Source organism: Melopsittacus undulatus, chromosome 6 (genome assembly GCF_012275295.1).
Source record: "Melopsittacus undulatus isolate bMelUnd1 chromosome 6, bMelUnd1.mat.Z, whole genome shotgun sequence".
NCBI classification, from domain to species: Eukaryota; Metazoa; Chordata; class Aves; order Psittaciformes; family Psittaculidae; genus Melopsittacus; species Melopsittacus undulatus.
The window spans coordinates 65,906,569-65,918,352 of record NC_047532.1 but is presented as its reverse complement, the minus strand read 5'-3'; the positions used below and the strand labels follow the sequence as shown (position 1 = coordinate 65,918,352).

Below are 11,784 nucleotides of genomic sequence, written 5' to 3'. Positions count from 1 at the left end.
GCCATTGTGGCTGTTCCCCTTAACTGTAGTTAACACCAACCACCACTATGCCAAATCTCCAATACAGAAGGAATTTAAGCTTCAGCTTGTGGCCTTCCAGAAGCTGCCTGCTCTTAAAAACACCCCCAGGCCATAACCCTTTAAGTTTCCCTTGGTGTGTCTGCAATGAGATCGGCTGGTGTAAAACTAGAGTTAGGTTTAGGTGTTAGGTTTCAGGCCCCATCGAATGTGGACATTAACCCTGTATTTGTTTTCCCTTTGGGTCACTTAGGGTCTACCAACAACTGTCTGTCACCTAAAAGCATCATGGCTACAGTCCAGATGGTTTCACTTAACACGACTAGGCCTGCGGAGCTGCTGAGGAGTGACCGTCCTACGGTGGTATGGTGGACCCACCGAGGCTCTGCCACAGGTGGCTCAGGGCACAGCAGCGGAACCAGTGGGTGGTACCAGCAGAGAGGTGTGCCCAGGAACAGATGGACAGACAGAGGGAGAGAGAGACAGACAAATGCACGGACAGACAGATGCATGGACAGATAGATGCATGGACAGACAGATGCATGGACAGACATGCACAGACAGATGCATGGACAGACAGATGCACGGACAGACGGATGCACGGACAGACAGATGCATGGACAGACGGATGCACGGACAAGCAAACGCACGGACAGAGGAACCCCGTTCAGCGCCCGCCACAGCCCGCCCGCTGTTCCGCCTCCCGCCAACCCGCCCGGCACCATCACCCCGCCCCTCCCGCCAAGCCCCGCCCCTCCCTGCCCGCGTGCTGCCCGCGGGCGGCGCCTAGGGGGCGCTGCTCGGAGGGAGCAGCCGCCTCTTTTGGGACCGGGAGGCGGGGCCGTGCGGAGAGACCGTGCGGAGGAGCCGTGAGGCCGGCCGAGGGAGGTCTGTGAGCCGCGGCCGTGTGGCGGCCCTGTGAGGCGGGGCGCTGTGCCAAGCTGGTGCGCTGCTTCCCGCGCTGGGCCCGCCCCTCTGCCCATTGTGCTCGTGCCATGTGACCGGGGACGGTTACAAAGCATCCCTCCGCCGGTTTTTTTGCTGAGTCACGGCGGGGAGCTGTCCGGTGCGGTGGCCAGCGGAGCGGGGCCGCTGCTGGAGGTGTGCCCGGCTTCCCCATGGGAACGGACGGCGCTCGCGCCCTGCTGGAGCGGGCGGGCACCCTCACACTGCAGACCGGCAACCTTCTCAACTGGGGCTGCCTGCGCAAGAAGTGTCCGGCCACCCCCGGCGAGGAGGTGAGCGCGGCGGGCTCGGGCCTCCCCGCGAGGCGCCACGGCGGGGCGGGCTCTGGGCAAGCGACGGGTTCGTGCTTGTGGAGTTGGGTGGCGTGGCCCGGGGTCCGCCGTGGGAGGGAAGAGCTCCCCCAGGAAGCGCGGCTCTTCAGGCGCTGTGGGCAGAGCAAGGATCAGGCTGCGCTCGGAAATGAGGAGTTAAACCGCTGTCCAAGTACTGTTCGTAATGGCAAAGGAGAGACCCGAGACTTCTGTATAGCGAGGGGAAGACAGAAATAGATATGAGCTTGCATTACAAATGGTCAGAGTCGCTTTTTCTGACCTGAAATTCCTTTTAAGGTCTCGGGAGCATCAGTCATTGTTGTCTTCTTAAAAGAGTATTGCGGCCGTTCTGTGTTAAAAAGTTGAAAGAACTTTTAAATTGTCACTTTCAAACTGTTACCTTCAGCAGTATGTGTCAACACTTAATCATCCTGATAAAATGCCTGGAGATCCTGCGGCCATGAACTTCAGAGCTCGTCATGACACAGCCATTTGAAAACGGATATTTAACAGCTAATCAGAACTGTGGTTTTGGCTGGTTATCACTATGTAGTGGCATTGTTGATAGTCTAGACATTGGTTTATTGCATACTAATCTTGCACAAACGGTAAGAAAGGTGATTGGAAGGATGATGTAATGACAAGGAAGGATTCATCATAACTTCAATTTAGCTGTTGTGCAGTAATAACATTTTTATTTAGCTTGGCTGTTTTATTACAACGTGTGAGCTGCATGAAATAGGGCTAGATCCTGCAACAGAGAGGTAGCTGTATCCTAATGGGCACACTTGTGTGAGCAGCTCCTGTAGGGTCACTAAATAAAGAGTGGCCACTGTGCATAACTGATCAGTTAAAGTATTCAAATTAACTTGTTTACAGGGACATCTGTGCTTAAATATAAGGCTGCATGCTTTCCAGAATTGCTGGGGTTCCAAAAGCGAGAAATTGGTGTTAATGATCAGAACTAAACTGGCTTTTAACTCTTCTGTTTGGTGTAGGTGGTGTGTGTATAACTGTCAGTGTCAGAATGCAAGCTAAGATTTTGCAGACTATGAACCCTAACGTTAGAAGCTTGGGGATGTAGCCGTATCAGGAGAAGCTGACCGAGGCAGTCAGACATGGTATTGAGGGCAAGGCAGTGGTGTGCTTTGGAGACAGAGGCTGGTCCATGCTAACTGCAATAAAAATATAAAGTGTGACAGTTGCAGAGTAGCAGTATATTCAATATATATGTTTAACACTTTCTCACTTTCCCTCAGAAAGGAAAAAGATAATGTTAAAAGTTGCATCAAAATAGGCTGAAAAGTTCCAGCATTGTGGATTTAGTAGGGGAAATAAGTGCATGATGTTAGACTTAGTTTTTGGTGTCTTTTTCCATGCCATTTTAAATGACTGGGAAAGAATGTGCAGGTTTTGTGCTTATGAAGTATTTTTACTGTATTATGGCTTAAACTTTGATCTCCAGGGGGTTTGGTGTTTTCGGGGTGGGGTGTGTTTGGCTTCTAGTTTGTGTAAGGTATTGAGAACCCTCTGAATTCAGGTTAGGTGTCTCAGGAAACTTATTTAATAGTGTAAAAACTAGGTATTTACATAGTTATAAAATGTATTGCTAAAAGTGAAGTGAAGCAGCAGCTCATGAAAGTGCCCCTACCTGTGGCAGACAGCAAACCTGACAACAGTACATTTACTCAGCTTGTTAGGGTAACAACTCCCAAGATGTATCAGAGGAAAGCTAGAGCATTGGTACAGCTGAAGCACTGCTATAATACGTAGTTAATTAGCTGGCTTAATAATTAATGCCTTACTAGATTCAAGAAAATCCATAACCGGAATTCTAGTCAAGTTTATTTTGTATCTCTTAATGCAGGAAAATACAAGTGTGGGGTGGGGTCTGAAGGTTCCCCCTTCATTAATGAAGGATGTAAAAGTATTAGTGGTTTGGCACAGTGGAATAGATAGTTCTTGCTTGCTTAGCATTGTGCTTTGCTTTAAAGATGGCATTGGTCTGAGAAAGAAATTCAGTACAGTACTTCTTTTACTGCTAAAACTCTTTGTGAAAGAGGAGAGAAAAGCAAGTAAACTAGTTTGAACAAGTTCCACATGGAAGCTATGAAGGAAGAATTTTCTGTGGTTGGAGGAATGGTGTAATTAGTTCACCTGTGCAGTCTGTCTCACATGTCTATGAATCATTGTGTTTCTGTGCAGCTGTAACATGAAGCTCCTTTTCAACATGAACAAATATTTTGTAGGTGCGGGACTGCATTCAGAAAACACTGGCTGAATGGAGCTCAAAGGTTGGACAAGACCTAAATCAGGTAGGAGAGGTGGTATGCATGTTTTGTTACTGGTTCTTGTGTGATGGTGGCATCAGCTGCACATTGCTGCATTCCACATGTGTGGAGAGGCAGTTACTGTTGAATGATTTGTGGAGGATCTAATGATTCTTAAGAAGAGAATATAAACATTTGTCTCTGTAAGATGTAGTGATCCAGTTGGAGTTAATATTTAGTGTAAGCTAGGTTTTACTGTCCATACATATAATTCTATAAACTATATAATTCCACATTCTTTTACGGATTATATTGGTTTCCAGTAATTAAAAAATGAAACACCAAAACCACAAAAAAACAAACCAAAACAACTTTTGTTTAAAATACTGTCTCTATGGAATGAATCAAGGACTTGCTTAAGGATTCCTTCTTAAAGCAGCAAAACTTGCCAGAGTGTTCTTGGTTGGGAGCAAGGTGGTGCATGGTACTAAGAATTTTCTGAATATTCTTTGAATTCTCTGACTATATTCTCTGTGTGTATAATATAACATCTAATGTAAGCAAGATTTTAAAAAGTCACCTTGTGCCAGCTAACATGAGATGTCAGCCTAGTCTTAAACGAGGTCAGAGGATGAAACTTTCCTAAACTTTCCATATTTTTTTGTTCCTAAGTCTCATGTATTTATACTACAGGAAATAGTGGAGGTTCTGGAATGTACTGTAGCTCAAGCTGTAGAAAAAATAAACCCTGAAGAAAGGGATGAGTTGAAAGTGTCAGGTAAGGATGTAAAAAATCTGGTGTCATCAAAAGTTCTCATGTACAGTCATTATTAGGATATTCATATATGCATACTTCTCCCCCCCATGTTTTGCAATTGCAAAGTCAAGTGACATTGGTGCATACTGTCATACTTTGGGTAATCTAGAGGTTGGCTAAGAGAGGCTTGAATTCATATTTCAGCTTTTAAAGCAGCTCAGCATTTTTGTAGTTTAACTTGCATTCCTTCAGGACATTTTACATTTCTTTGGTTTTCCCGAAGAAAGACATAGGAATGGAAGCACATTCATTTGTATAATTTCTCCAGGTTGAATATGATGAACTTGGAGATGGTGATGTAACACAAGGATGTTTGAGTCTCAGTAAGTTATGAAGTGGTCCATTTGTACTATTACATTTGGGGTTTTATATAGGTTGCTATGGCTATTGCTTACTGTCTTGATGCTGAAGTCCCAGCCTTAGAGTTTATTAAACCATCCAACTGAATGATTTCTTGTTCTGAGACTGCACAATCACCTTGAAGTTTGAGAATAGTGTATTTAATGGGCAGTCACCTTTCAGAAGGCTATTTTCCCTCAATTTTTAAACTAATGGTGTATATTCTAAGAACCCTTTACCCGAAAAGAATTGTATATAGCAAAAGTAAATAGCTATATGTTTAATAATAGTGTTTAGTTACTGATTACTATTTCTTTGAAAACAGCAAAACTTTTCATTGTTGGATCAAACTCTTCATCGATCAGAGATGCAGTTGACCTGGGTAAGTATGAAACTCAGACTTCTGTGAGGGTTTCTTTTTGCTTCACTACTTTAGAAATAAAATCAGAATCTTTTCCATACAAGAGGTGTGTTTAATGACTGCCACAGTATATCCTCTTTTCTAATTAAGAGAAACTTGGGTAATAAAGTCTATATATGCATTAGTTCAATCAGCAAACTTTTAAAATGTGGATCGCTATAACCTTGGGACTACAAACTCAAATCTGATTGCTTGCTCCAAGCAGGAGCAAGCTTTTATTCGTTCACTCAAAACTTGTTAAATGAATAGCATGTGATATTGTAGTAACAAGTGATACAATATTCCCTACCAGTTGGATGTTATTTGCCAGTTGTTTTTAACATGATGAACTTTGCTACTAACTGTGCAGTATTTCAGAGATTATTTAAGAAATAAAACAATGCTGCAGTCAGCTGCTGAAATAGTTTTAATGAAAATAATGGCTGCACTGATACATTAAGTTTTGTTAGTCTACAGTAGCAGTAATCATGAGCAGCACTGAACTTTATTACTTTGGAAGATGGTTGGGCATACGGGGTTACCGAAGAACAGAGGGTCAGGTGTAATTCTTCTCTATCAATACTCCAGTTAATAGCCTCTTTATTAGAAGTTGTGGTGCCATTTGTTAAAAATGCATGGATAGAATTCTCTTCCAGAAGAAAATAACTTTTCTTCTTTTTGCTTTGCAGAAGAGGCCTCATGACTTTAATCTTTGCTAAAGCTCAGTGATATCCTGAGACTTGCCACTTCTCTGGCAATTTAAATCCCCAGATTTAGTGTGCTTTAGTCTTAACTCTGCACATAGAGCGAATAGTCCTCCCTGTCCATGCCTGTATTTGAGTTAGAGTTCATAGTGAAAGTTACAAATTCTGGAAGGAATTGAGAGTGAAGGAATCAAAAGTTGCATGTTGCCATTGCCTTAGAAAAACAGTTTTAGCTCTGAAAAAGAGAAAAAAGCTTCAAGCTTGCTTTGGTGATGTTTTTGTTTTTCCCAAGACTTACAACTGAACCTTGGCTTTCAGCTGTATGTTTGCTGCTTTTCTAAATCCAGTCTGTTGCTATCCTTGACTGCTTATACACTGAAGAGTTTGAAACAGTGAAGGGGAAGCTAGCACAGTCAGGCAGAGGGCGTGGATTTTGCTGAGTCATGATGTTTGTGTTGTTATCTCACCGAAGACTTTGCAGTGTCTCTCTTCTTTTTCTTCAGCTTGTTCTGCCCTCGGCGTGGCTCAGTTAGACTCAGTCATTATTGCCCCACCTCCCGTTGAAGATGGAACTAGCTTCTCCTTGGAGTATTTGCAGCCTTATTGGCAAGAACTTGAAAATCTAGTTCAAAACAACAAGATTGTTGCCATAGGTACCTCTGACCTAGATAAAACACTGTTAGAACAGCTGTATCTCTGGGCACAGGTGAGAACAAACTTCCTATTTGTAGGATTTCTAGCACAGAATAAGTGTTGGTTTTGTTGACTGCCACATTGTTATAAACTCTTGTTATAGAGGGGTCTATAAACAAAATATCTGTTAGCCCTGTTTTTAGCATCTTGTGGATGGTCACAACCTTGTTCATGGTGGAGGATGCTCAAAGTGTAACTGTCCCTTGTTTGGTATTCTTGGATACAGGCCAGCAAAGGCTGGAAACCACAAGTCTGTTCAATGGCAGGTTCTTTGAAGTAGTGAAGGTTTGGGTTGAATACTTTTATGTTTAGTATAAACAGTACTCGTAAACCTCCAGATTTATTCCAGTGACTCTGAAAACTGCCGTTTTTACTTTAAGCTGTGTTATGAATGGAGGGATTTCCCCTTAGAAAGATGCTGTTTGAATGTTAAGTTTAAATGTAAAGAGGAAAATGGGTTACGAATGAAGTGGCACAAAATTTTGTTGTCCAATGTGACTAATTGCTCTTACCATTAGAGTGATAGAGGTGTGTACTAGTATGTCTCCATGCTCATGTAATGATTTATTTTTGCCTTATTCATTCTTTAAATACTCCTTTTATGACATTTCTTGTGATATGTGAGCATTCTGTATCTGCAGAAGAGGTGCTGCTGAGAGTCCTCATTTGTGCTCCTTGCTGTTTTGTGTGTACTGAGGAGGATAGTTGAGGGGATTAACAGCCATCTGCATGGTGGTCATGAGTGCAGTTTCTGACTAGCGGAAAGAGTGACTGGAAGAGCATTCCTTTTAACACTGCAAGCATGGAAGACTGCAAATTATATATCCTTAGAAAAGTTTATTTTCATTTTATTTATTATTATATTCTTATTTATCTTACTATTTATTATTATTATTACTATATTACTATTCTTATTTATCAGACTAATGCCCATGTTATCTTTTTACTGAGGTGGAAGTGGGGAAATCCTGCTATTCAGGGAGCACAGCATATGGGAAGACAGAATGGGTTAGTGTTCATCTTGCTGTGGCAGCACCTGAAGTTAGATCCTATTCTTGTTTTGGGCTCTGTGCTGCAGGAAATTGCAGATATAGGAGTAACCTGTTGACCACCATGCAGACTCACTTAGCCCTGTTGAGACCTCAAAACAAATTGTTCAAAGACTTTCTGTTGTAATAAAGGGCATAAGGGAAACAACTAAAATGAGTACATTTATGTGTTTTCCTTATAAAAGTATTTGTTACTTTCAGGTAAAACCGAGTAGTAATCAGGTGAACCTAGCTTCCTGTTGTGTGATGCCACCTGATCTCACAGCATTTGCAAAACAGTTTGACATACAGCTGTTAACTCACAATGACCCAAAAGGTAAGGCTTTGCCAGATAAATTGAAGGAAGACTTCTGAGTGCATTATTCGGTACAAAATTGGGAATAATCTTTTGCTGAACTTCAGCGTTCATTGCATTTGAATACTGAGCCAAGGATTCTAAAAGATCTTCCTTTATAAAATATTTCCATTCAGTTCTTGCTTTTCCTTCAAGAAAGGAGGGGAAGGACAATCTTCCACCCTTGGATAGTTTATTGAAATAAATAGAAGAACAAACCACTGAGAAATCTGTACTACATATGTTCAAAAATTAGCATAGCTCATTTCCATAAAGCATAGAATGAAATGACAGTTCTGTTGCTGAAGGTCAGTAAATGACAAAGGAAAGTCCGCTTGTCCAGAACTTGTCTGTGAAAGAGCTTGCACAGAAATGAGTGTTTGGTAATGTTAGACATGTAGCATTACTATGCTTTAAGCAGGATTCTCTCAAAGTAGTGATCTGTTAAAATACCATTGTTACAAAAATAGTTGGTGTAAAGTCTTGGTTTGTGCGTTAATTTACTGAATGATTGAAGGACTTGGAGACTTTTCTTTAGACTTGAAAGCTTTGAGTTACCAGCTCTCTACAAATTTCTCTCAAACATCATCTAATCTTCTTCACTATAATGACACTTTACATAGCTTGCTGGAACCGTGAGAGGTCTGAAACAGTATTCAATTAATTCCTTCCCTACGTTCTTCCTTATGACCTTATTCCTGCTGATCATCCTTTTCTTCTCTTTTTATTCCGATTCCTTCCCTGAAAAAAAAGTGTATGAAATGCTATTTATTAATTACATTCTTTATACTGTTAGAACTGATGAATTTTACTACTGCTTGAGCATGTGTCAGCACTGCTTTGGCAGTGTACAAGATGAAGTGCCATTCAGTCTGACCACTTCCATGTCCTGTGAAATCCAAGTTGCAACTTTTAATTTAATAAATATGAGACTCATCACCTAAAGAGGAGGATTTGGATAGAAAACAAAGCAAGTAATGATTCCCTTATGCATTGTTTGCTACGCTTAACTTTTCTGTAGTGGTCAGCTGAAGAGTATTCAGGCTTACCTTTTGGGAACACTCCTCCTCAAAGAGATTGTTTCCTTGGCTGATTTTCCATAGGAAACCAGGAGGATTTGTATTTGACTTCCTCTTCCATTTTGTGGTGTTAAAGCCCATTTTTCTTAATGTTTTCTGGGCTTGCAGTTGTTATGAGCCCAGTTATGGGAGATGCTGTAAGTGTTGAGCTTTCAGTGACTGCAGAGGTACCAGAACGTGCAGTACTTGGCTGGTTGTGGCCTTATGTCTTAACCGCCTATTGGTTTGTCTAGCTAGCTTCTCAAATTTTGCTTTCCTCCTGCTATTGGCGGTGCTGATCAACTCCATTTGATACTGTAGAAATCTCAGTTTTGGGGGATATACTTAATGTTGAAACAAACAAAGGTGCCCTGAAGATTGCTTCAGTAGTATGCAGCTGCTTTCACCATATGTGCATTCCACAAGAGTGGATCTGGAGCATCTGGCACTGCTTAAGATTTCTGACTGTCGGAAAAGGCTTCTCTTGTTGAAAGTGTTGCTTTCTACAGCTGTTTACATGACATGATTTAAAGCATGAATATCCCTTTTTAACTTCAGAATTACTTTGTGAAGCAAGTTTCCAAGAAGTTCTTCAGGAAAGCATCCAGGACACGAAAGCAAACGCGTGGATTCCTTTATGGCTCCTCCGGTATTCTGTCATTGTTAAAAGCAGAGGAATTATCAAGTCCAAAGGCTATATCATGCAAGCTAAAAGGAATTCCTTTTAAAACACTTACTTTCTTCAATGGCTTACTGTTTTAGTTTCTTGGGGATGGGGGAAACATTGCTTTTTTCATAGAAACACTTTTACACCATTTGTAACAAAGACCAAAAGTTGTAATTACTCAGTGTAATGCCAGCAGGAGTGTCTACAGTGCTCTAACACTATTTTTCTTACTTAACCTATTGACCAGTTAATTGAAAAGATGAAATATTTGGGTTTAGTTTGAATTATTCATAGCAAAACAGTTTAAAAGACTTTTTATGACCAGTTCACTGTAAAATTATCATTATATTGTAGCTGCCATTAGGTAGCAGAGAGAAACTTGTATATTTTTATTTAAAAAGAATTAATTTCTCTTAAATAAGAGTTACTTGTCTGATAGGTACATGGATTTCAAGCATTCGATGACTGATTTTTATAGAAAATAATACTCTTTTGTGAAAAATTACCCAGAAAAATGCAACTAGTATCTCATGACTTGGTATATATATATATATAGGCAAGTCAGCTGTTTAATTTGGGTGGTGGGAAAACTGCTTTATTTTTAATAGAGTGTAAAAGGCCTTCCTGACTTAGGAAAAATGCATCTTCCCAATTACTTTGTTATTTGAATTCCTTCTGGCTGCTCTGTGCCTCAGTATGCTTTGTTTAGTGTTTGCACATGTGTCTTGGCATCTTTGTTGTTTGAAATAGAAAAATGTATTGTTGTGTGAATGTTTCAAATAAGCATTGCAAACAAGTGAAGACAAAATCTATTAATCAGAAACTGAATTGTGCCCATCTTCTCACCATGGCTTCTGTGTTCAACACTTGTGAACTCCACAATCAGGATAGGCCAAGTCAGAACAACAAATGCTGAAGCTGTTCACCGTAGTATTGCTAAAGGACTTCTTCTGAGGCTGCCCAGGAAACTTTGTTGCTGGAGTGCCATTCAGGAGTGTTGCAAGCAAGCTTGAAGTTAGGTATATTTTGTGGCAGTAGCTTATCAAACTGGCTTTTAAATCCTAGACAGATTGCTGCAGCTAAGGCAAGGCTTCTCGTTTAACATAGTCTTTCCATCGTAAAGGCTTTTGAATCAGAATAGGTAGCAAAAGCTCAACTTGTAGTTCAGCAGGTGCTTGAGACTGAGTGTCTAAAATACTGATTTTTCTTCTTTTGATTTCAGGCACGAGCAGGACTTCATATGAGTAGTACTCATTGTATATATTCTGAGACTGGGGCTCTAAAGGGAATGAATTTTCACTAACATCTTTCCAATTGTCATGTAGGCAGCTAGTGGCATTTGAATGCCTGTAAGGCAGTGTTTAGTGTGTCAGCTTCCTATAATCCATTCCACTAAGGTTAAAGCTTAATATTTGATAAGTTTTAAGTCCTAAATAGCTGGAGGTGGCAAATATGGGGAAATTTTCCTGGACTTCTTCAGGTCTTAGGATCAATGAGAGAGATGGGGAACTGGAACTAGTAATGAATCAATAAACATTTGGGTTGGGTTGGTTGGTTTCTTAATCCTAACCAAAATGTGATCTTTTTAAAATGCTGGATTACTTTATCTCAAATATGTATTAATATTTGAGATATTAATATGAATGTCATTAATATGAATATGTGTCATTTAAACTTCTCTGCCAGCTTTGAGTTGTGTGCTGCTGCTAGCCATTACCTGTACCTTCTGTCTCTGTTTGGCTGCTGAGATTGGATAATGTATTGCTCGCATATGTGCTCAGTTTTATAAATGGAGATGCTACAAAACAAGAATTGTGCTCAAACATGTAGGCTGCACTAATGGGGTAATTATTTATTTCCTTTGTGTAAACTGGTGCCAGTTTGCTTATGTAGAAGAGCACCCTTTGAGACATGGTGATTCTAGGAGATGATTTTTGGGAGCTCCTGATAGCATAACAACTTATCAGGTTATTTCATTAAATTGCTTTGCATCAGAGATGAGATTTCCTTCCATAACGTGAAAGTTTGAATTAAAAGCTGAAATTCTTGTAGGCTTTTATCTCTGTGCTTTGTACGAGTTCCCCTCATCGCACTCACGGTATTTCACACGTGTTCATCAACCTCTCTCGGCGGTTCATGTGGTCCGAGCCCGTGCGTC

The 11,784-nt window shown here is 40.9% G+C and overlaps 1 protein-coding gene across 1 annotated transcript; it reads left to right on the top strand.

The window, feature by feature from the left end:
* Positions 1-879: 879 nt before the first annotated feature.
* GCLM (glutamate-cysteine ligase modifier subunit) lies at positions 880-11,677 on the top strand. Its single transcript, XM_005146559.4, has 7 exons — positions 880-1,256; positions 3,545-3,610; positions 4,259-4,343; positions 5,047-5,103; positions 6,329-6,531; positions 7,769-7,883; positions 9,518-11,677. Exons 1-7 carry the CDS (start codon positions 1,137-1,139, stop codon positions 9,685-9,687), a joined length of 816 nt encoding a protein of 271 aa, XP_005146616.1. The 5' UTR covers positions 880-1,136; the 3' UTR covers positions 9,688-11,677.
* The last annotated feature ends 107 nt before the right edge of the window (positions 11,678-11,784 follow it).

What these genes read in the sequence shown, in the direction of transcription:
- GCLM (XM_005146559.4), top strand. Translation starts at nt 1,137, where the DNA reads ATGGGAACGGACGGCGCTCGCGCCCTGCTGGAGCGGGCGGGCACCCTC. An exon ending in TTGGACAAGACCTAAATCAG is followed by an intron (nt 3,611 to 4,258) that starts GTAGGAGAGGTG and finishes TTTATACTACAG; the next exon opens with GAAATAGTGGAGGTTCTGGA. An exon ending in AACTCACAATGACCCAAAAG is followed by an intron (nt 7,884 to 9,517) that starts GTAAGGCTTTGC and finishes TTTTAACTTCAG; the next exon opens with AATTACTTTGTGAAGCAAGT.